Genomic DNA, 25,115 nt, shown 5'->3' on the forward strand with positions numbered 1-25,115 from the left:
TGGGAGGGAGGCTGCTCCAAAGAGGAACATGGTGCTTCAGCCACAAGCCACATAGAAGACTTGCTCATAATGCTGCTAGAACTCTGCAGAGGAAGAAAGTTTTTTTATGGTCTTTTTATTTTAAAAGATATTTGACTATTTTATATATTCATAATCCTCTTCTCCACAACCCAGTAATTCCACTTATTACTACATTACAATGCATTGTACTCATACAAGGAAGGTAGGGGGCAGAGCATTTTCAGTTAATATCTAATGTTTTCCACAGTAGGATTTATTGTAACATCAGGTAGTCTGTATTAACTGGATCATGGAGAAGGCATTTCTAATGATCATCTGAGAAGGCTTTACAGGATAAACAGATTTGAAACTTCATTCTGTGTGTGTCCAGGACACAGGCAGCTTGGTTAGTGTGGAAAGCCAAGTCATTTCAGGGATGGTAGAAAGAGTTCAGCTCTGGCTGATAACAAACCTGAACTTTTTTTTTTTTTTTTAAGATTCTTGTTTTTTCAATATTGTACTTTAAGTTCCAGGATACAGGTGCAGAACCTGCAGGTTTGTTACATAGGTATACATGTGCCATGGTGATTTGCTGCACCTATTGACTGGTCCTCTAAGTTCCCTCCCCTCGTCCCCCTACCCCCCAAAAGGCCCTATTGTGTGTTGTTCCCCACCCTGTGTCCATGTGATCTCATTGTTCAGCTCTCACTTATGAGTAAGAACATGCAGTGTTTGGTTTTCTGTTCCTGTGTTAGTTTGCTGAGGATGATGGCTTCCAGCTTCATTCATGTCCCCGTGAAGGACATGATCTCATTCCTTTTTGTGGCTGCATAGTATTCCATGGTATATATGTACCACATTTTCTTTATCCAGTCTATCATTGATAGGTATTTGGGTTGGTTCTATGACTTTGCTATTGTAAACAGTTCTGCAATAAACATATGGCATGTGTCTTTATAGTAGAATAATTTATATTCTTTTGGGTATATACCCAGTAATGGGATCGCTGGGTCAAGTAGTATTTCTGGTTCCAGATCCTTGATGAATCGCCATACTGTCTTCCACAATGGTTGGACTAATTTGTATTCCCACTAACAGTGTAAAAGCATTCCTGTTTCTCCACAGCCTCGCCAGCATCTATTGTTTCTTGACTTTTTAATAATCACCATTCTGACTGGCATGAGATAGTATCTCATCGTGTTTTTGATTTGCATTTCTCTAATCATCAGTGATGTTGAGCTTTTACAAATATGTTCGTTGGCTGCATAAATGGTCTTCTTTTGAGAAGTGTCTGTTTATATCTTTTGCCCACTTTTTGATGGGATTGTTTGTTTTTGTCTTGCAAATTTGTTTAAGTTCCTTGTAAATTCTGGATATTAGTTCTTTGTCAGATGGGTAGATTGCAAAAATTTTCTCCTGTTCTGTAGGTTGCCTGTTCACTCTGCTGATAGTTTCTTTTGCTCTGTAGAAACTCTTTAGTTTAATTAGATCCCATCTGTCAATTTTGTCATTTTTTGCAATTGCTTTTGGCAAACCTGTACTTTAATATGGCTTTGTCCCTCTATGGGCTTTGTGACTATCAACAAGATATTGACTCTTTTAGCATTTCAGTTTCCTCGTGTAGACGGGAGAAACAACATATATTTTGGTAGGTGTTATAAATGTGGGTTCTCCTCTCCTTTTCTCTGTAAAGGGAATGGCTTGGTACGGCAACACAGGAAGACATTATAAAGAAGTAAATGTGCTTTATTGGAACACAAGGTTGAACAGAACCCTTGGGAGGGAGTAAGCAGGGTTTTATGGAAGATGGTATGGGAGATCTGAAGTTTCATTTCTTTAAGGGGATGTTTGTTGGTGGAGTTTGGGGACGTCATTTGATGAGTCAGATTTTTCATCCATGATATCTTTAGGACTTGTTCTGTGCATTTGGCTTCAGCCAAGTTTGGATTTTATGTTTTCCTTGTGACTGCTGTTGGGCATTACCCGTGTGACTCTTGGAAGTGTTTTGTTTAATTTAATTTAGGAGAGCTAAATAATTAAACATGAGGCCAAAGTACATAAGAAAGTGACAGTCTTTTATTGCAAATATGCGCACACTCTCGGGCGAGGTTCTCTGGTCCTCAGGTGTTGGGGGGGGGCCAGGGAAGTCGCACCGGTGCTCTCGGGTGAGGTTCCCTGGTCCACGAATGCGGGGGCCGAAGAAGTCATGTGGCTCCTGCCAGCGGGGCACTTTTATGCATTGGTACTGGAAGGGGGAGGGCAGTGGGCGGGATAAGGGCGTGATAGGGGCGTCTCCATAGGCGTGGCCGGGTAAGTTTCGATCTCTTCGGATTGATGTCACCTGGTACATGCTTGGTTGATCTGCATCTTCCCGGGCATGGGCTGCATTTTCCCGCGCATGGGAAAGTTATTGAGGAAGAACCTGGAAGCAACAGGGGCGGTGCCTTCTTGTTTACCTTCCTCCATCTTGTCTCTTCTCCCTCACCCAAACAGGAAGGTGATGGTTTCTGGCCACCATTGAAGACGGTTCACCATCCAAAACTGGCTCAGTTTGGATTATTGTGGCTGCCACATTGTGAGGCACACATGGGGATTTGGTAGGTTCTGTCTTTTCTGCCTTTTGGAATCCAACTTTAAATTTAAAAAGATAGCCAACTTTTCTACTGTCTTTCTGATTTAATACCATGTCCCTCTTCCAATCACCTCTTGTTAGTCTTTAAAAATGGGCTCAGTAAAGAGCATAAGGATTCCCAAAATCCTGAAAAATACTGAGTTTCTGACCTCGTTGGTCAGAACTGTTGGAACAGTAATGAAAGCAGTAAACTGGTACCTCCATTAACTCACTAACTTCTCTTCATTCTACGGAAAAAGGTGGAGTTGGTATGGGATGCCTCATTCCTAAAGTATGGATGATCAGAATTCTGGTGGCAGCATGAAGCCACTTTACCACTATATGCAGTTTTACTAGGTGCATTAGGTTTTGCTTGAGGAATATAAATGAGGAATAACTTGAGTCATCACCATTTGATTTTCAAAATTCAGGTCTTTACATTAATCTTAGTATATTCAGGCTGCTATGAAAAAATACCATAAAAGTAGTGGCTAATTTGCAACATTTATTTCTTACAGTTCTGGAGGCTGGGAAGTTTAAGATCAAGGCAGTGGCAGATTTGGTATCTGGTGAGGACTGTCTTCTGGGTTGCAGACTGCTGACTTGTTGCTGTGTCCTCACACGGTAGAAGGGGCAAGAGTCTTCCTTGGGCCTCTTTTATGAGGACACTAATCCTGCTCATGAGGGTTCCTTTCTCATGACCTCATCATCTCCCAAAGGTCTCACTTTTTAATACCATCACCTTAGGGGTTAGGTTTCAACACATACATTTTTGGAGGACACAAGCATTCAGACCGTAACATTAGACTGTCAATTTGTTAAAATTAGAGATAATGTATTTTTCAGCCTCTTATTCCTAGCATCCTGGCGTAGTGAAAGCACTTAATATTTGTTTGTTTGCTGGAAATCAAGCTTGTTAGATGTGACGAGAATGACTAGGTATAGGTAACACATATTAAAAGATGTGGGTGTCAGCAATTGCAAAAATCTGAAAACAACCCAAATGCCCATCAATCAATGAGTAAAGAAACTATGATACACACACACACACACGATGGAATACTACTCAGCCATAAAAAGGAATGAATTAATGGCATTCTCAGCAACCTGGATAGGATTGGAGACTATTATTCTAAGTGAAGTAACTTAGGAATGGAAAACCAGCCATTGTATGTTCTCACTCATAAGTGGGAGCTAAGCTATGAGGATGCAAAGGCGTAAAAATGACACAATGGACACTGGGGACTCAGTGGGAAAGAGTGGGAAGGGAGTGAGGGATAAAAGACTACAAAGTTCATTTTATACTGCTTGGGTGAGGAGTTCACCCAGATCTCACATATCACCACTAAAGAACTTACTCTTGTAACCAAACACCACCTGTTCCCCAAAAACCTAAGGGAAAAAAAAAAATATATATATATATATATATATTTGTTTATTTTTTCGAGACGAAGTCTTGCTCTGTTGCCCAGGCTGGAGTGCAGTGGCGTGCTCTCGGCTCACTGCAAGCTCCACCTCCTGGGTTCATGCCATTCTCCTGCCTCAGCCTCCCGAGTAGCTGGGACTATGGGTGCCCGCCACCCCACCCAGCTAATTTTTTGTATTTTTGGTAGAGATGGAGTTTCACCATGTTAGCCAGGACTGTCTTGATCTCCTGACCTCGTGATCTGCCCACCTCGGCCTCCCAAAGTGCTGGGATTATAAGCGTGAGCCACCACGCCCAGCCTAATAAAACGTTATTTTAAAAAGATGTGGTTTTCAGGAGGTGATTCAGTGTTGGAAGTGAAGGTTGATTTGAGGCCCACACTTTGAGTAACAAGGCTGTAGAGTGTCTTTGGTGATGCTATACTATTACACCCAAATTTTCCTTCTGGCCTCACAGTGCCATTGATTCTTGTTATAAAGGAATTGCCTTTTAAAGGGCGCTCTGTGCTCGTTATTTCCTTTAATCTTCACAACAACCCCTTGGAGTAGTTGTATAGAATTCATGAGTCTCATACCTGTGAAGAGAGACATCAGTGAAGAGACTTGCCCCAAGTCAGTCAGTGGTAGACACAGATGGGACAAGCATCAGGTTTCCTATTCTGAATTGAATATGGTGACCCTGATATTGAAGATTTATTTTTTAGTGTTGTGGAGAAGAATTGCCTTCATTTCTCCCAAATGCAGTGACTATTTGTTATTCCATTCATCAGCTCCTTATTGAGTACCTAATACATATTGAATTTATTTGTGTATGTATGCACTGGGGATACAGAGGTGGATAAGATAGACCCAGCTTGTGTCCTCAGTTGTCAAGACACAGTCTTGCATTGCTTAGCAGGATGACTTCTGCACTCCTTGTTGGAGCTTCTTTTGAGAACTTCTGGGCCCAGAGATTGTGTGTGATGTTGTTTTCTCATGTTCTATGATGTCTGGGATCTTCAGAGCCTGTTAGCCAGCTGGCTCCAGGAACCTACATGTCATGGGTCCCACATGTGAACTTCTTTGTGCTGGGGGTCTTGAGGTCTTTCCAGTTGGTGACAGGAAACATTCCAGGTGTGAGTGGCTGACCCTCAGAATAGAGAAAGGGTTTTGTTGGTTTGTGTTTTGTTTATTTGGATTTACATCTGGGTCTCTTAGAACTGACATTTTCATAATCTGTTCCTTCTCTGCATTATGTTAATAGACTTTTCTGGGGCAGGAGGAATTTAGTGGATGTCATTTGTTAGCCAAGGTATATGTGTGCTGTTTTTTTTCTTCTTCCCTCCTCCCATCAATCAAGGGATTTCTTAGTTTCTTATCTGTGACTCACTCAGGCTTCCACTTACTGCCAGTTCAGTTTCCTCCTTGCCCATCCTCCCTTCTCTTTTCTCCTCTCCTTCCCCAATTTCCCTTCTTTCCCTCTCCCCACCACACTTTCCTTTCCCCCTCTTCCTTTTCCTCAGATTCTTTTGAATTTTTCTTGATCTGCAACAAGCCAGGTCCTTTGTTAGGCATTAGTGTTAGACATCAGTGATGAATAAAAGGTTGTTCTGCTCTTCCAGGAGCTAGATAAGGGCCTGGTTCAGCTTCTTAGTATTCAGGGAATGGATTCCCCGCTTACTCGCTTCCTTCCTTCGGATGCCACAAAATGAACACTTGACTGAAAATATGCTTATACTCCTTTTTACAGACTACGCCAAGCCACAGGTATGTCTAGATGAAAAATGTGTTGGGCCATTGCTACAGACTCTAAAAGTTTGGGGAACCGTGGAAGTGTTTGGGTTTCTTTTGAGCCAGTCTTGGCAACCTTAAAACTTTTAGAAATGGCTCCCCTTAGAGTGAAAGGCTGAAAAAGAACCGAAGAGGAGGCCCTAAGAAATTTTCATGTTTAGAGGTAAAGTTTTGGTTGGCAAGCTGTTCGTTTCTTCCTGGGTATTGTTGGTAGAGCCCAGAGAACCAACATTTTTGCCAAATCATCTCTTTCCTTCTCATTTCAAATTTTCCCACCGTCTTAGAGCATGTGAGAATTGTTGAAAGTGGTATTCAGTCCTTTCTGTTAAGAAGACTGAGGTGGGCAAGCTAAACTCATTGTTCATCTTTTTCCTTCTCAATCTTAGCAAATACCTCATTGCAGCATAACTAACTAAATAAATTGCACAGGACTTGTATACATCAACTCCCAGCAAAGTCCAAAGATCAAAGTTGAAAGAGGATACTAAATTCCTTCCCAGATTTCTGGGACACTGCTTCTGTGGACTGTCACCAAATAGATCCTGAAGGAGTGGCCCCTTAAGAAATAGGGTAAGCTCATTCACTCCTGGGAGATTGTCATCCTAGGCAGCAATCTTAATGCTCTTAGATGCTTCAGAGGGAAAGAAGGAGAAAAGTATAAAAGAACAATCCCCACATGATCGGTTTTTAGCTGAGTATTTGTAGCTTGTACCCCCTTCTTAGGATTGTTAAAATCCGTTTGCAAAGGACAGCCCTCTATTTCCAGGTCCCCTTTTCCTTTTTTCACACTGCATTTGAGCAGTTTGCACGTTTGTTGAAGAATCAGCCACAAAGTCTGTGGTTTCCTGTGGCAGATTTCTAACAATATTTATACAGGCTATTATTTAATGAACTGTATAAATATTTATACAGAACAGTCTTTTGATCATAAATAGGGGCTAAAAGTCAGTCCTGTCCATGCTGGGGACTTGGACAGGAGGCTGTTTCTGTGCTTTGAAACGTCTTGTAGACTGAGAAGTTTAGATATGTCCCAGGACTTGTGCGCAGCACAGCTTGAATTTCTGTTATTTTTCTTTCTCTTGGCCGTCCACAGTCCATGCCCTCATTTCTTTCCGCCTGACCACCCTCCCCATATCCCTAACAGCTGTTTTTCTTTTCAGAGTATTTATCTTTGCCTAAAAAGAATGAAATGAAACCCCAGTTCCGACTCTCACCATTCATAATGCGGGCTTTGGAGTCACATTGACTTAGCCTCAAACCCCAGCCCCTCTGCTTCTGTGCCATGCAACTTTAAACAGCTTCCTGTCTGAGAACGTCACTTTCCTTAGTTGGGAAATGGGGTTCATACTGCCTACCTCACAGGGTTGCTATAGGATTAAATGAAATCATGGAGTCACATGGTGATCTACAGCTCAGAGCTCAATAGGTATTTCTTGCTGCATTTGTTGTTCTTATTGAAGAAGTAATCAAAGGGTTTGGCTTTCATTTTTAGTTGGATGTTGTGGAAGGAGCCCTAAACTTGCGGTAAGAGACTGTGATGCAAATCCTGATGCCATTTACTGTTTGTGTCACTTTGGGCAAATTACTCCACCCTGCTGAGGTATAATAAAGTGGTGATAGGTTTACCAAGCTGATTGGGTTTCAGTGAATGAGATTAACATTGTATGGGAATGAGGGACACGATGAGGATCCTTATCCTTTTTTTCTTTACAAACTAGAAAAAGGAATAATGTTTTCCACTTTGCAGTTACTTTACTTTTTGAGGCTAAGGGGTACTGGTTGCATAAGATTAGGAGTCCAGGACGCAGCAGATCATATTCGTGACCCAGGAACAAAGGGCATAGAGGGGGAAGATCAGGGGACCTGTGATGCAGAAAGTCCTCTGCTGCAGCTCACAGGTCGAATTTCAGGGAAGCTGCCCAAGGGCTTGAACGTCCCTGCTTTCAGGTTCCAGGTATGGAAATAATCATAGAGATCAGTTAGAACTATAATAATGGGAAAAGTGGTGAACCCGAAATATTTAAGTAGGATCTATTTCATAGGAAAACATGAACTGGGTGATGTGTGTAAATGACGCTGGGACAGTTTGACTCTTTCTTGCATGGTGCCTTGATAATGTGTTATAGAAATCCATAGTTTGCTGGAAGCAGGCCACCTGGTATTATGGAAGGGTCAGTCTCTGAAGATGAATAGCCTGGGTTCTGAGTCAGCCAACCTTAGGCACAATAGGCAGAGGCCCCCAGCAGAGTCCTTGACAAATGGGCATTTAGTAAATAGAGGAATAGCAGGAGGCAGTGGAGCATCCTGAGAAAGGTTAGGGCTGATAGAACCAGAGGGAATGGATTACTATCCATTGTATTACTGCCTAGTAATATGACTACCTGTCTAGGACTCATTTTCCTCATCAGTAAAATGGGAGTGATCATAGTTACTGTCTTCAAGAATTGTGGTCAGGCATTGTAATCAAGCTGCTTAGCAGAATGTCAGATACATGGTAAACATGGTATCTTTTTTTTATTTCCCCAGTGATGAATTTTAAAGACACCCATTCACTGATTTACAAGGACTTACTGAGCTCCTGCTGTATGCCAGGCACTGGGCTTATAGCTGTGACACAGGCGGCAGCTGGAATTAACTGGAATCATACACCTCCATTCTCCATGTAAAGGGGGCTCTTGTGAAGGGTGGGCTCCTTCCAGAAACCAGAACTGGAGCAAGTCCAGGGCCAACTGTAGAGTGGAAATCTGCCTCTTTGCATTTTACTGGAAAGGAATCAGGATGTGGGTAGGGTGGTAAGATGATGTATTTTCTCATATTACTCTCTTCATCAGAGAGGGAGTCAAAAGTGAGGAACCCAAGCCTGAGCACCTGGGCCAGCCCCATGGGGAATCTCTCTTGTCATCAGAGCTGGCTGGAGTAGAGACAAGCCTGGATGCTGACTGGCCAGGTCTGTGTAAGCCAGGGTGTTGCATAGATTTTTCATTTCCTATTTATTTCTTTGTTTCTTCCTAAGCGTTTATAGTAGTCTTGCAAAGGTCTAGCCAAGGGCAAGGAGTTGTTAGCATGCTAGGATCAGTGTTAAGGAGCAGCACCCCTGGGGGCCTTTGCAGTAGAGACAGTGGGAAGCCAAGAGAGGGGATTCCAAGTAAAGTAAGCAGCTGTGAGAGGTTGGTAGAGTGGGAAGGTAGAGTGGCTAGCTTCAATCTTCTTCCTGTTTGCAGGTAATAAAATTGAGGAAACTCAGCGAAGGCATTGCCCCTATTTTGTCAATCAGTGTATCCTCAGCAGGCTTCCTGGTGTTACTGTCTTCTGCATTTCTTCTGAGTCTCAGATGTCACCGATTGCAAGATGCACCATTATTTCGTATACCATGAAGTAAGAAAGGAAATGATACCAATTAATTGTGACATACCATTGATTGTAAGGTTCGCACTGATTTTAGAGAAGCTAAATATGGAAAAATGAGTGCCGTAGAATGAATAAAATGTGGTTGTCGCCTACAGTAAGTATTTGTGAACTAGAAGAATGAGTCATAAGAGATTAAAATAAGGTAAAACACTAGCACATATAAGTACAAACTTAGAAATTCAAACTATTAAGGCATGGACCTGCTCATCCTTATTTCTGTTGATTCACTGATGCAGTTGTTCATTCAGTAAACATTTACTGAAAACCTATTATGTGCCAGACACTGTGTAAGGAGCTTGGGATGCAGAAATTGATAAGTTCATTTTTTTCAGATTCAGTTAGGAAGACAGACATGGAAAGAAAAATAAAATTGTGATTCCAGAATGGTAAGTTTTAAAAGAAAGCAGGGACACGATACCATGTTGGCATCCTTTGTATGTATGCAAGGGGAGAAAGGTAAGGAAGCCTTTTCCAAGGAGAGGTGATGGCTGACCTGGGTCTTAAAATATAATTCCGTGGTCACTGGGCAGACAAGGAAAGGAGAGAATTAGAAAGGGATGAGCAAAGGATCGGGGAGGCCTTTAGCAGTTGGGGGCAATTGAGAGCCTATGAGGAGTTTGAGGATGTTTGTAGCCTGGAGTGAGAATGAGCAGGACTGTATTAGGCAGGGCTGGATGGCAGGCAGAGGGAGCCCGTGGAGGGCGTGAGATGCCGAGCTGAGGCCATGGGCTATATCACAGCTCAAAGCTGGTGGTTTTCAGTTGTCCTGAGAGAGGACCTAACAGAGGGACTGCTGGGGAGAAGGGCTGGAGGGTGGGGCAAGGGTGATCTTTGCTTCAGAGCAGCTCTCTTTTTATCTGTTTTGTTTTCTTCAAATAATGGCTTGAAGAGAAGGTATCACTGTTAAATGAATGATGGAATGAATGATTTGAAAACTGGTGCTAATGGTCATATGGAGGTCCCCAAGGGGAATGTAAGCGAGGGAGAGAAGTTGAGGTTACACACCAGTGTGGGTCTGACGAAGCTGTGATGAACGGAGCAAATGTTATTACTGTCGCTTCTCCATTTTATTTTTCACCTGCTCATGAGCCACAAAGCCAAAAGGGTTACAATTCAATTGGGGAATCATTGCGATTAAGACAGAAACAGTTACTTTTAATGGGTTGTTTTTATTGTTTTATTTGTTGTTTACTGGAATAAATATCTAGGAAGCAGTATACTGAACATCTGCTGATTGATTTTCTTTTAGAATCTCCACTTTTGACTTGGCTAAGGAAACATTTTCTTTCTGAAGTTGAAGGGTACAGAAGGTTGCCCAGGTTGAAATTAGACTCTGGGCGGTGAGACTACCTGGAGCTCACCTGGAGAGTTGTAAGGCTTTCACCTGCTCAGTTGTCTTGGGAGCTTGTTCTTATTCTTTCAAAGGCCAATCTGGAAAATAAAAGCCTCTATGAGATTCCATGTCATGCGGGCTAATCTGACCAAAGGGACTTAGAGCAGCCATGAAGGCCAAGGAATTCCTGAGTGTTCTCTGGTCAGATTTCCTTGTAACTCACAAGGGGTCTGTAAGGAAAACAGATTGTCTAATTAATTCCTGATCTTGTCTCCTCAGGGTTCCTTCCCAATTCCCAGTCACTTCATGACACAGCTGCAATATATTTGCCTCTTCTCCAAACCTATACTGAAAGCTTGTAAGAAACAAAAGAAAGAGCATGAGACTTGGGATTGCACAAATGTGGGACTTTAGGTCCAGGCTGCCCCTGAATGAAGCTGATTAAATTCCTTAACTTCTCATAGGCTTGCTTCTTAATCAGTGTAGTGTATATCATTATAATAATGTACATTTACTGTTTGAATTTATGCATAGACCTAGCTAGCATTAAGCAAAAAGTTACTTATCTCTTGGATTCTCACCTTGACCACCTGTAACATAGAAATGTAAATAGCCTCACCTTCTGGAGTCATAGTGAGGAGTAGAGGGGACATACACACTTCACAGTGCTTGCACATAAGAGGTACTCAGTAGGTAATTGTTGAATGAATGACTGACTAGGAGGACAAGGTTCCTTTTCAGTACCGTGGCTTCTGTCCTTGTTGATTGAAATTCACTGAGAAGAAACTCATCTGTATTGCCTCCAGATTCTAAGTTCTCCTACCACTCTGTACTTGCCCTTATAGCACTCATCACAACTTTGCCTAAATAATTATGTATTTAAATGCTTAATGTCTGACTCTCTCTCAAGAATGGAAATGCCATGTCTGAGGCCATATCTGTCCTGTTCACCCACCATGTAGCTCAATGTTTATTAGTATACTGTTAGCGCTAAAAATGTTTGTTGGATGAATAAATAACAAATGGCTGCCAGTTAGATAGTGGTACCTCTTTTATTTCTACTTTTGAGATGTTTTGTGACTGTCTTTGCAGATCTACTTGGTCTTCATTTGGTTTTTACGCTTGCTTACTATAGGTGGAGGAACTGCAATGTCTGGTGGAGAACAGAAACCAGAGAGGTACTATGTGGGTGTGGACGTTGGAACAGGCAGTGTCCGCGCAGCTCTGGTGGACCAGAGTGGGGTCCTGTTGGCTTTTGCAGACCAGCCAATTAAGAAGTGGGAGCCCCAGTTCAACCACCATGAGCAGTCCTCTGAGGACATCTGGGCTGCGTGCTGTGTTGTTACAAAGGTATGGGCAAAACTGATGTTCTCTCCTTGTTCGTGTTCCTACCTGCTGAGTGTTTGTCCTGTGTCATTCTGGTGCCACAAACTATGTTGGGGTAACTTTAGATGTAGAGGTAAATAGGCCTTGCCCTTCAGGAGCTCACAGTCTACTGGCAGAGACTGATAAACCGCTAATACATGGTAAGAGCTGGGAGCAAAGTAACTATAGCTGGAGCTGGGGAAAGAGCTAACCGAAGGGGGCTCAGGGAAGACAGGACAGCTTGAGGTGTGACCACATGTGGAAGAATTCACTGATCACCTTACTAACATTTACCATGCCTTTAATGTGTGCCAAAGGCTGTGTAAAATGTGTTAACTTGCACTGTGTAGTTGGATCTTCACATGACCCTATAAAGGTAGTACTATCACTACCCCCATTTTACTGAGGGAGAAATGTAGGCACAGAAAAGTTAGGTAACTTACTCAAGTTCACACAGTATGTAGCAGAGGCTGGACTAGAACAAAGCAGTCTGACTCCAAAGGTGCACTCTTTTTTTTTTTTTTTAAATTAAAAAAAAATTCTATGGGTTTTTGGGGAACAGGTGGTGTTTGGTTACATAAGTTCTTTAGTGGTGATTTCTGAGATTTTGGTGTACCCATCACCCAAGCAGTGGGCACTGTACCCAATGTGTAGTCTTTCATTCCTCACCACCCCACAACGCTTTCCTCCGCGTCCCCAAAGTCCAATGTATCCTTTTTATACCTTTGCCTCAAAGGTGCACTCTTAATCAGTGGACTCTCCTGCCTTCCAAGTGGACAAATGGGGATGAGAGGAACTGCATTTTGAGCAGAGGGAATAGCATATGCAAAAGCATGGTAGCATGAAAACATGGTGTGTTCTGAGAAAGCAAAGAAGTCAGACTGGAGTGTCTCCCATTGATGCCAGGCATGTGCTCACCTTGAGTGGCCTTGGATTGGATGCAGCCTGCTGGCTTGGGAAGGGAAGCAGTGCTTCACAATTCTTGTTTGTTTTTAAAGTTTCACTTGACTTTGATTTTATATCTTGGTGATCAGTCATGGCAGAGATCCTTTTGTCTTTTTTTCCATAGGGAAAAATAAAGTCCTGGATTCCTTCTTTCCCCTGTTCTTAGTTTAGTTCCTTAAATATTCATGAAGTGCTTGGTAATTTGCCGATGGACAATTCACCATTCTGTCCCTATTGATCAGTCTGTTTAAACTTTAATGAATTCTGGGCTGCTGTTAGTGGCCCTGGAGAAGAAGGCAGAGAGAGGAGGGAGTGGGTAGGCAGTACCAGAGCATTATACAGGAATGAAAGAGGGATGCATCGTCTCGTTTGCCCGTTTAATTTTCCTCTCCTCTCCCCTCCTTTCAGCCCCAATCTGGTGAGAATCTTCTACTCTTTGCACTTGGGTCTTCTTTTTTCTTTTAACATACAGCCTTGCTTGCCGTTAAGGAAATTATCAAGAAGAAAATATAATCCCCTGATGAAGAGCTACTTTAAAAAAGGTCTACTCTGAGTACAGCTTGGTTTAATGGTAGATTTTTAATCATCTCCCAGTGGTGGCCAACTTATCATCTGTTTGAGCCCTGTTAGCTGCATAAGTACTGTGGGCATTTGTCGTTAGCAATGCTGTTAACACTATAGCAAACCTGAATGAAGCTCTTGGGTCTTAGGCCTATTCCTCACATGGAGTATGGATATGTGAGCATGTGCCAGAAGCCACGGGATAAGCATGTTGCATCTATGTGGAACATCATTGCTGCTGTGAGGCTTAAGGAAGGAAGCATTTTTATGTTAGAGAGGTAGTAACACCGTAGGAATGAGAGAGGTAGGCGACCTGTCATAGAGCACAGATTCTGCAGCCAGACTGTCTGGATGGACATCCCACTTACAATGTTTATTAGTCTGTGATCTTGGACAAGTTACCTAATGTTTCCTGCCTCAGTTTCCTTATCTGTAAAATGGGAATGATATTAGTACCTACTTCCATAGGATTGTTGTGAGGATTAAATGAATTAATGCACATAGAATGTCACAACATTGCCTAGAAACGTGTATTGGTTGTTTCCTATGGTGGTGCTGATGGTGACAGAAATGAGCAGATTATAGAGGATAATGAATTTCTAAGATAAAATACTGAAAAGTCAAAGTCCATGATGGGAGGCGCCTCTTAGGAATATTCACTCACTCTCCTGGTTAGGGTTCTTTCTATGTAAGACTTTGAGAAACACTGGTGTAGGGCAAAGGGTGGCATAAAACATGTCCTGGTCTGTCTTTTCTTCTTCATGGACCCCAGGAAGTTGAGAGCTCGAGAGCAGTTGTTCTACTTCCTTTTCCCTAAGTCATTCACATTGCCTGAGATGACTTTCCTCTTAGTTAAAGCAGCAGTAAGGATAATGTGGTATCAATGATGGTGACAAAGACAGCTAACAGTTCTTGGGCACAGTGGTCCAGGTACTATACTGAAGAGCTTTACCCATCACTTCGTTTTATCCTTACGACAACTGCTTTTTAAGGTAGTTTTGATCGCTCTGTTTTGAAGATGGAAAAAGAATGAGCCTTGAAGAGGTTCAGTAAGCAGCCTAAGGACTCCTGAATAAGAAGAAGAAAGGGACGCTGCCCCTGCCACTGCTGCCGCTCTTGTGCTCTGTTCCTTGTCTCTCTCCAGTCATATCTCCCTCCACATGACCCCACCTGGAACTGATAAGAAGCAGCCTGAAGTTTTTAGATTTTCTACACATGGGGCATCGTGAGGTTACCCAGGATTACGAGTGCCTTTACCTGGTTGCCTGCTCATCTGGGAAGTGTGTGCCCGCTAAGCAGGGGTTATGTCTAGTTTATCTGTATTTCTCTAGAATTCTTTGCTTGTAATGTGTTCAAGCAATGTTTGTTGAGTACATAAATGAATGATATATCTCTGTTGTTTACATTGTCTGGAATACTCTTCTCTTACCTTCCTCACCTGCCCAACTCCCACCTTATAAAGTAAACTTAAACATTCCTGTCTCCCGAGTGTCTTCTTTGGTGACTTCTGACAGTCTATGCCCTTTTTTACCAACCTCAGAGGAAAGAGATGGTGAGAAGCCCTTCTCTACTGTCCAGTGCCCACCATCTTCACCCAGATCATTATCTACTCCTTATCTTTGCATTTTACTTGTTGACTTGTTTAGCCCCTTTTAAACTATAAGCTGAGCTCTTAGAGAGATTCATCTTTGTGTCTCCAGTATCTAACACATTGCCTGGCACAAATTAGGTGCTGAATTAATGGCTGTTGAATGCATGTTACTTAGAGCTAAAAACAAAGAGACAAAATCCAATCTAGCCTTCCTTATCTTGTTTCAGTGTCACTGTGGGACAGGAAGGACAACTATTCTTCTTATTTGAAATAGAGGAAATTGAGGCTCTGGAACTAACAAGTATTAGAGACAAGACCAGAACCCTGGTGAGATGGCTCCAAACCTTCCTCTCTGTCTTCCTCCCCACATCCCCTGAATTTGGCAGGTTTTATTGGGCTGGTACCCAGCACACCAAGGAAGTTTTATGGAAACTCACGAGTCATAGAGGTGATACATAGTCCATGATTTTAAAGATTCCTTTATGGAGCCACAAATCTTAATCATTCCAAAAAGGCGAGAACATTTCAAATTAGTGCATGATTCATACTAAACTTCTATTAGGAAGAAAGAGAAGGTAAACTGGAGGAATCATTTAGCCAACAGGCTAAATGTTTGTTGAGTATCATTCTTTCATTTAGTCTGCAAACTTTTATTGAGCACCTACTATGTGTTATGCTCTTTGCTAAACATTGGAGCATCTAGAGGAGAGGTATACAAGAAGTCTGCTGCTTTTAAAGATGAAACAGCTTAGTTGTATGAGAAAAATAAACAACACATATGAAGCCAGTAAAGTAGCATTTTATTCTATCTTGGTACTGTCTATATGAGTAATGGTTGTGGGGAGGGGGACAGAAGAAAGAGTAGCCACATGTGGGGTTGAGCAATAAGGTTAACCTTATCTTCATAGAACCATTATGGTTTACAGTGCATCTTCATTTACATTTGATTGCCATTGCAGGGTGAAGTAGGAAAGGAGTTGTTATTCCTATTTACATTTGAAAATCTGAGAGCCAGAGAGTTAAGTGATTTCCCCAAGGTCACCCAGGTGGTATGTGATAAGGCAGAACTCAGGTGGGTCAAACCTATTCATTCTCTCTATCTCTAGCACCATATACCTTTATATTTTGCATGGAATATTATTCTAAGAACCTAACTGATGTCTTGATATTCATTTTTCTTTTCTCTATTCTTTCATTTGAAATGGTATTTTTCCTCTAGTGCTAACTTGTTATGTTACTCTTTTGCTTACAACCCTTCATCTACTATCACACTACTACAGGCATAAGTTCAGTTCCAGACCACCATAATGAGGCAAATATTGCAATAAAGTTCACATGAAGTTTTGAGTTTCTCAGTGCATATAAAAGTTATGTTTACATTATATTGCAGTCTATTAAGTGTGCAATAGCATTAGTCTAAAAAAAGTATATAATTTAATTTTTAAAAATTGCCAAAAAATGTGTTAATCATCATTGAAGCCTTCAGTGAATTGTTATCTTTTTCCTGGTGGAGGGTTTTACTTTGATGTTGATGGCCGCTGACTAATTAGGGTGGTGTTTGCTGAAGGTTAAGTGGTTGTGGTAATTTTTAAAAATAAGGCAACATTAAGGTTTGCTGCACTGATTGACTCTTTCTTTCACAGAAGATTTCTCTATAGCATGCAGTGTTGTTTGATAGCATCTTATCCATGGCAAGACTTCTTTCAAAATTGGAGTCAGTTCTCTCAGACCTTAGCCTTATCAACTAAGTTTATGTACTATTCTAAATTGTTGTCATTTCAACATTGTTCATATCATCTTTATCAGAAGTAGATTCCATCTCAAGGAATCATTTCCTTTGTTCATCCATAAGAAGCAACCCCTCATTTGTTCATATTTTATCGTGAGATTACAGCAATTCAATTTCATCTTCAGGGTCCACTTATAATTCTAGTTCGCTTGGTATTTCCACTACATCTGCAGTAATTTCCTCCACTTAAGTCTTGAGCCACTCAAAGTCATTCATGAGGATTGGAATTAACATCTTCCAAATTCCTGTTAATGTTGATATTTTGACCTCCCATGAATCATGAATGTTCTTAATGGCATCTAGAGTGTTAAATCCTTTCCAGAATGTTTTCAATTTACTTTGTCTAGATCCATTAGAGGAATCCCTATCTATGGCAGCTATAGCCTTACAAAATGTAATTCTTAAATAATAATACTTGAAAGCTGAAATTTCTCCTTGATCCATGGGCTGCAGAAAGGATGTTGTGTTAGCAGGTATGAGAACAACATTCATCTCCTTGTACATCTTCATCAGAGCTCTTTGTGACTAGGTGCATTGTCAATGAGCAATAACACTTTGAAAGGAATCTCTTTTCTTTGAGCAGTAAGTCTCAACAGCCGGGTTAAAATATTCAGTAAACCATGCTGTAAATAGATGTGCTGTCATCCAGGCATTATTGTTCCATTTCTAGAGCACAGGCAGAGTAGATTTTGCATAATTCTTAAGGGCCCTAGGATTTTTGGAATAGTAAATGAGCATTGGCTTCAACTTAAGTCTCCAGCTGCATTTGCCCTAATAAGAGAGTCAGCTTGTCCTTTGAAGCTTTGAAGCCAGGCATTGACTTTTTGTCTCTAGCTGTGAAAGTCCTAGATGGTATCTTCTTCCAATATAAGGCTGTTTTGCCTACTTTAAAAATGTATTGTTTAGTGTAGACACCTTCGTTGATTGTCTTACCCAAATCATCTGTATAACTTGCTGGAGTTTCTACATCAGCACTTGCTGCTTCACCTTGTGCTTTTACGTTATGGAAATGGCTTTTTCCCTTAAACCTCGTGAACCAGCTTCTGCTAGCCCCAAACTTTTCCTTCTGTAGCTTCCTCACCTCTCTCAGCCTTTATAGAATTGAAGAGTTAGGACTGTGCTCTGGATTAGGCTTTGACTTAAAGAATGTTGTGGCTGGTTTGATCTTCTATCTCGACCAAATTTTCTCCATATCAGCAATAAGACTGTTTCACTTTCTTATTCAGGTGTTCACTGGAGTAGTGCTTTTAGTTTTCTTTACGAACTTTCTTTTGCATTCACAGCTTGACTATTTGGTGCAAGCAGCCTATCTTTTTGTCAGTCTTGACTTTCTCCATGTCTTCCTGACTAAGCTTAATCATTTCTAACTTTACATTTAAAGTGAGAGACTATGACTCTTTCTTTCACTTGAACATTTAGAGACCATTGTAGGGTTATTAATTGGCCTAATTTCAAAGTTGTGTCTCACGGAGTAGGGAGCCCTAAGGTGAGGGAGAGAGATGAGGAATAGCTAGTCTGTGGAGCAGTCAGAACACACACCACATTTATCTATTAAGTTTGCCTGTCTTATATGGGTGCAGTTTGTGGTGCCCCAAAACAATTGCAATAGTAACATCAAAGATTACCATAGCAGATATAATATTAATGAAAGTTTGAAATGTTGTTAAGAATTACCAGAATGTGACACAGACACGAGATGCTATTGGAAAAATAACACTGATAGACTTGCTTCTTGCAGAGTTGCTACACACCTTCAATTTGTAAACAACGCAATCTGCAAAATGTGGTAAAGCAAAGCACAAGGATACTAAATATGCCTGAGGCATACCTCAAACTGCGGTTTTTAGTTCCACAAAGCAAATACCTCAATAAAGCAAGTCACATGAATTTTTTTGGTTCCCCAGCATACATAAATGTTTTGTTTATGCTGTATTGTAGTCTATTAAGTGTGCAATAGCACTATATCTAAAAAAAAAAACCTTAATTAGAAAATACTTTATTGCTAAAAATGCTACTGAAGTGAGTACATGCTGTTGGAAAAATGGCAGCAATAGACTTGCTCGCTGCAGGGTTGCCACAGACATTCAATTTGTAAAAAATGTAATATCTGCAAAGTGCAATAAAATGAAGCATGATAAAATGAGGTATGCCTGTATTTGGGTAGAACTCAGAATCCTTAACATGGCCTTCAGGGCCCTACATGGTCTGTCTCGACTTGCATTCCTGGCTCATCTCATGATGCTTCTCCTGGCTGTCTGCATTCCAGCCACACTTTCTTCTGTCATGTCCTCAAACATGCAATGCTCCCTCTAGCCTCAGATATGTTACCCAGATTGTTTCTTCTGGCTGCATGCCCTTCCTACCTTCTACCAGCATATCTAACTCCTGTTCATCCTTAGACCTAGGCTATCCAATGCAGTAGTTGCTGAACCCGCAATGCTATTTAAATTTACAGTAATTACAATTAAATATAATTAAACATTCACTTCCTCTTTTGCTCCAGCCAAATTTCAAGTGCGCAATAGCCACATGGTGGCTATTATACTGAACAGCAGAGATATAGCACATTTTCATTATTGTAGAAAGTTCCGTTGGACAGCGCTGCCTCAAATCTTAATTCAAAAGTTAGTTCTTCAGGGAAGGAGCATTTTCTCTACCAATACCACCTGCAACTAAGTCTTATTTCACTTATTAAATGTTTTCACAGTGCCTTGTACTTCTCTTTCATAGAACTCCATGTGGTTCATGAATCATTCATTTTTTGTTATCAAATAATAAAATCATTCTATAAATCAAGAATAAAATAACATAAAATGAAACAAAATAATAAAATATTTCACTTTTTGGATTAATATATGTCTTACCTACTAGATTTTATGTTTCAGGAGGGCAGGAGCTATGTTTTGCTTACCCAGAGCCTGGTTTATATTAGACCCAGGGAGTGTAAAAAACATGAAGGCTCAAAAGAAATTGAGAGCACTTTGGGAGGCCCAGGTGGACAGATCACGAGGTCAGGAGTTTGAGACCAGCCTGGTCAACATGGCAAAACCTCGTTTCTACTGAAAATACAAAAATTAGCTGGGCGTGGTGGTGCGCACCTGTAATCCCACTTACTGAGGAGGCTGAGGCAGGAGAATCACTTGAACCCGGGAGGCGGAGGTTGCAATGAGCCGAGATCGCAGCACTGCACTCCAGCCTGGGTGACAGAGCAAGACTCCATCTCAAAAAAAAAAAAAGGAAATTGAGACCTCCCTACTTCTGCCCACGGGAGAAAACTTGAGAAAGGATGTAGGGCAAAAGTGACTCTTGAACTCTTAAGGGAAGACAATCGGAACTGGAGGAATAGAATGGTCAGAAGCTCTGAGATGGGAACGTCAAGGATCAATCCTGGCTAGAATAGGTGGTTTCTAATAGGAAGAAGGAAAAGGAGGCTAGAATTGATGATAGAGGGGTAGGTGGGACAGCTGGCTCAAGCCAATGGGGAGCTCCTATAGAATCATCCTGAGTTTGAGATTGACTGGTCTTGCCACAGATTCAGAATGGCTGGCAGAGAAGAAACTAAATTTAAGGATGTCAGGAGGCAGACATCCTGATGAATTTCAGAGGCTGAGATTTTTTTTTGTTTTGTTTTTAAACTATAAACTCTGGGAAGACTGGGACCACGTCTCTCTTGCTCAGGATATGTTCTCTGTGTCTGGCACATATAGGTGCTTAATAAGATTTTTAATAATAAATGGCTGGATTAGACTATTGGCAGAGGAATAAATAGGAGGGCTGAGACTGAGAAGCTTTAGGAAGGCAGTCCTCACTGGACTTGGTAACAATGGAGAGGAAGGAGGTAGAGGCTATTTGAGTTTCAGTTCTTGGCAGAATGTTGGGGTCACTGACATAAATTAGAGTGGCCTTTATTTCCTCCTCTTACCATCAAATGACAATACCATACTTAAGCTAGGATGCCATGTAGGTAAAGGATTAGGACTGACTTTATTTACTTCACTGGTCATTAGAGTAGTTTTTACAAAATCGACTGCCTTTAAGGGCCTTCCAGGTAATGCATGCCCCAACACAAGCTGTATTTGTCTTCTCGCTGTTCCCCCTCCCAGGACCTCTGCGCTCATTGTTCCCCTGCCTGGAACACTCAGGTTTCCATGAGGTCCACTCCTCATGTCCTTCAGGTGTATCGTCAAATTTCACTTGCATAGGAACCACCTCCTCCTTGCATTCCTAATCCCCCTGAGTAATCACTTTCTAGTATACTATATCTACACTATGTAATTTATTTGATTTATTGGGTATTGTCTATCCCTACTAAAATGTAATCTCCAAAAGAGCAAGGATTTAAAAAAAAAAAGTTTTTCTCTCCATTGTTTTTCCAATACCTAGAAGAGAAAATCCTGCACAGCCTGACCCTAGAAGGGGCTTGATTATTTTCGCTAAGGACTTATGGCTAAGTGAGTGATGGAATTGTGTAGGCTACAGGTAGTGATGGAGCCTGAGGGAACTAGTGATTGCATAACTCCTTGTATGCCCCCAAAGCTGACAAAGGCATTCAAATCAAGATTTAAAAGAATACAGTACCAGCTACTCAGAACCCTACTGCAAGCTGAATTCTGTCCATGATGCCCCAGGCTTTGACCCTTGCTCTGAATAGAGCTAAAGATAAAACCAGGTATGCATCTGACCCTCCAATTCTCAGTTTGGAGGGTTTCTAAGAAACACCGTCTCCCCACCCAATATGGCTGATCTTGCTGATTTAAAACACGTGCAGGATCGAACCAGTTCCCAGAACCAGTTCCCACAATAAGAACAAAGTGATACACAATCCCTTCCCCAAATATTTGTTTGCTGCCCCATAGCTACGAGTTGACAGTTGTTAGACATGGAACAGGTTACCAAATGAGGTTGCAGGAATCTCTTTCTCTGGAAATTCTTTAGGAGAGCAATGTGCTTTCTCTCTAGCTAGGGAAATTCTCTTGATGCCAAGCTGATAGAATGAGCTTACTAGGCTGCTTTCTTCTTCCATTAATAAGAATATAAAAAAGAATTCTTAGGTCACCAGGTCAAGACCCAGGGGCCTTCTGGGTAGTGTGACTCTGACAGTCATCTTTCTGGGATGATTTAGATGGTGTGGGATGAGGGGTTGGGAATGGCGGTGTTCCTCAGCTGTGGATGAGCATGATCATGAGGCATTTCCTTGTAAGGCTGGGGAAATAATAGTGGCTACCTAGCCAGATCAAGTTTAAATGCATGCCACAATTACTCTTCCAGTTTCTTGTGAGAGATCTCTGTTTGAAAGGTAGAGACACTGAGTCTTTGTGACTGAAGGCCATGATTGTAATATTGAGCACTCTGTAGGTCTGTAGAGGGGATTCACAACATAGACTGAAGAAAATATTTTCCCTGCTCCTACTGGAAGGTTACTCCCACCATGATTCTTAGAAAGATTTGAGTCTATCCAATTTTTTCTATTCCTGTTCTTTCTGCTTGTCATTTTTGTATGTGCTTACATGACACAGAGAGCAAGCATGCTGTGCTTTGTACATAAAAACATTCCATGAACACAATAAGGCATTGAGTGCATTTCCTATCCTATTTTCTATAAAGGTTTACTGGTTTCAAAGTAATTTCAAACTCCATTGATCCCATTCAAAGCCTTTGATTCTTACTTGGGAGGTATCTCTCACTCAGGAAACTGAGGCTCAGAAAGTTGATGGGGTTAGTGCAGGATTACCTGACTCAGAAGTGGTGGAGTTGGCACCAGAAGAAAGTTCTTCGGACACCACATCCTGTGTTTGTTTCGACTCCCAACCTGCCTTGTGGTACGGAGTTTGAGTCATCTATATTTCCTCACCCAAGTCCTCTTTTGACTATCTGCAGACCTGTGTGAGATGGGCTTACCCAAGTTGGACACGCACTTTCTGGGCCCTGAAGCTGATTGGGCCACATAGCAAGTAGAAGTTAGAGCTGGGTGATTGATTGGTGTCCCATGTGGAAAGACTTGAAACAAATAATTTGCTCTAATATAAACTGCTACTTATTGTGCACTGATCCCAGATGTTGAGCTCATCACACTTTATTTTGCTGAATTCTCATATCATTGGGAGATGCAGGTTTAGGTAATAGTTTTTGTACTGCCAAGGAAGCTGCTTATGTGACGTTACGAAATTATATAACTAGGAAATGGTAGAACCAGATTTCAGACTCAGACAGTCTGCCCCCAAAGCCACTGATTTTTAATTACTATCCAGTGATTTCCAAGCCAAGTTGTAAGGACATTCCAGGCAGAAATAGCCATACCTGTAAATGCTATAGAAACATGAACCAGCAAGGCAAGAGAGGAGTTGCAATGGCTGGAATTATGGAACTTGCCTTCAGCCACGTAGCCAGGGTGGCAGAGCTAGGATTTGAATTCAAGTCTTTGTGACTCATTGTCATGAGACCATCCTGCCTATCAGTAAATGGGTTTGGTCCTTACAATGTAAGTCTGCATTGATCAGTGTGGTGAAGGCATCTGGGTATTCACGTGGTACTGTGGGTCAAGGTACTGTCAGCAGTCACAGATGGGTCAGCAGCAAATGTTCTCCTCTAGAGCACATGTCCTTTCCACAGGATGAGTCTCTTGGGCAACCAGAAATTCTCTGATGACAGAGGTGAGCAGTACGGTATAACGGAAATAAAATAGACTCTGAGTTTGAATTCTGGCTCTGCACGCTACTGGCTGCGTGACAAGTACAAGTTCCTTAACCTCTCTGTGCCTGCTGTTCACCCTTTCCCTCCCCAATCATCCACTTGTTTTTTGTTGTTGTTTTTTTGTTTTTGAGATGGAGTCTCGTTCTGTTGCCCAGGCTGGAGTGCAGTGGCGTGGTCTTGGCTCACTGCAACTTTTGCCTTCTGGGTTCAAGCAGTTCTCCTGCCTTAGCCTCTCAAGTATTTGGGACTACAGGCACATGGCACTACACCCCGCTAATTTTTGTATTTTTAGTAGAGATGGGGTTTCATCACGTTGGCCAGGCTGGTCTCAAACTCCTGACCTCAAGTGATCCACCTGCCTTGGCCTCCCAAAGTGCTGGGATTACAGGCGTGAGCCATCATGCCCAGCCCCACTTGTTTTTCATGAAAAATAAATATTAAATGTTTCTTTTGGAGGGCTTTGTAAGGATTAAATAATATGTATGTCAAACACATGATACATAGTAGATGTTCAATATATGGTAGCGCTTTATTAATATGACTTGAAAAAAAATTATTGCTTTTCTTTGTCAGACATTTGTAATAATTATGTGATGCTCTTGTTTGAGGAACATATAAAATAGTAAGAAATGGAATTCTAAATTATAAGTCTGGTATTTCCAAACAGGAAAAAAGAAAAATTTTATATATATGTATGTGTGTGTGTATATATATATATATATATATATATATATAATTATACTTTAAGTTTTAGGGAAGATGTGCACAACGTGCGGGTTTGTTACATATGTATACATGTGCCATGTTGGTGTGCTGCACCCATTAACTCGTCATTTACATTAGGTATATCTCCTAATGCTATCCCTCCCCCCTCCTCCCTCCCCACAATAGGCCCCGGTGTGTGATGTTCCCCTTCCTGTGTCCAAGTGATCTCATTGTTTAATTCCCACCTATGAGTGAGAACATGCAGTGTTTGGTTTTCTGTTCTTGTGATAGTTTGCTGAGAATGATGGTTTCCAGCTGCATCCATGTCCCTACAAAGGACACGAACTCATCCTTTTTTATGGCTGCATAGTATTCCATGGTAAATTAGCGGGGTGTAGTGCCATGTGCCTGTATTCCCAAATACTTGAGAGGCTAAGGTGGGAGAACTGCTTGAACCCAGAAGGCAAAGGTTGCAGTGAGCCGAGACCACGCCACTGCACTCCAGCCTGGGCAACAGAACGAGACTCCATCTCAAAAACAAAAAAACAACAACAAAAAACAAGTGGATGATTGGGGAGGGAAAGGGTGAACAGCAGGCACAGAGAGGTTAAGGAACTTGTACTTGTCACGCAGCCAGTAGCGTGCAGAGCCAGAATTCAAACTCAGAGTCTATTTTATTTCCGTTATACCGTACTGCTCACCTCTGTCATCAGAGAATTTCTGGTTGCCCAAGAGACTCATCCTGTGGAAAGGACATGTGCTCTAGAGGAGAACATTTGCTGCTGACCCATCTGTGACTGCTGACAGTACCTTGACCCACAGTACCACGTGAATACCCAGATGCCTTCACCACACTGATCAATGCAGACTTACATTGTAAGGACCAAACCCATTTCCTGACAGGCAGGATGGTCTCATGACA

General features: G+C 41.6%; 1 protein-coding gene across 6 annotated transcripts in view; it reads left to right on the forward strand.

Moving 5' to 3' along the window:
- The window catches only part of FGGY (FGGY carbohydrate kinase domain containing), a 439,174-nt gene that overhangs the window by 13,951 nt on the left and 400,108 nt on the right, over positions 1-25,115 (forward strand). For 3 of the 6 annotated variants that reach the window (XM_025363985.1, XM_025363957.1, XM_025363968.1), the window contains exon 2: positions 11,683-11,897. The exons of 1 other annotated variant lie outside the window; for it this stretch is intronic. Coding sequence is in view for 3 of the 5 variants with exons in the window: in XM_025363957.1 (XP_025219742.1) it covers positions 11,697-11,897 (201 nt within the window). In the remaining 2 variants the exon portion in view is untranslated. Of the gene's footprint in view, positions 1-5,765; positions 5,783-11,682; positions 11,898-25,115 lie in introns of all 6 variants that reach the window. 2 more of the 6 variants (XR_003116446.1, XM_025363947.1) reach the window with 1 other exon arrangement.

This window comes from Theropithecus gelada, chromosome 1 (genome assembly GCF_003255815.1).
Source record: "Theropithecus gelada isolate Dixy chromosome 1, Tgel_1.0, whole genome shotgun sequence".
Taxonomy (NCBI): Eukaryota; Metazoa; Chordata; class Mammalia; order Primates; family Cercopithecidae; genus Theropithecus; species Theropithecus gelada.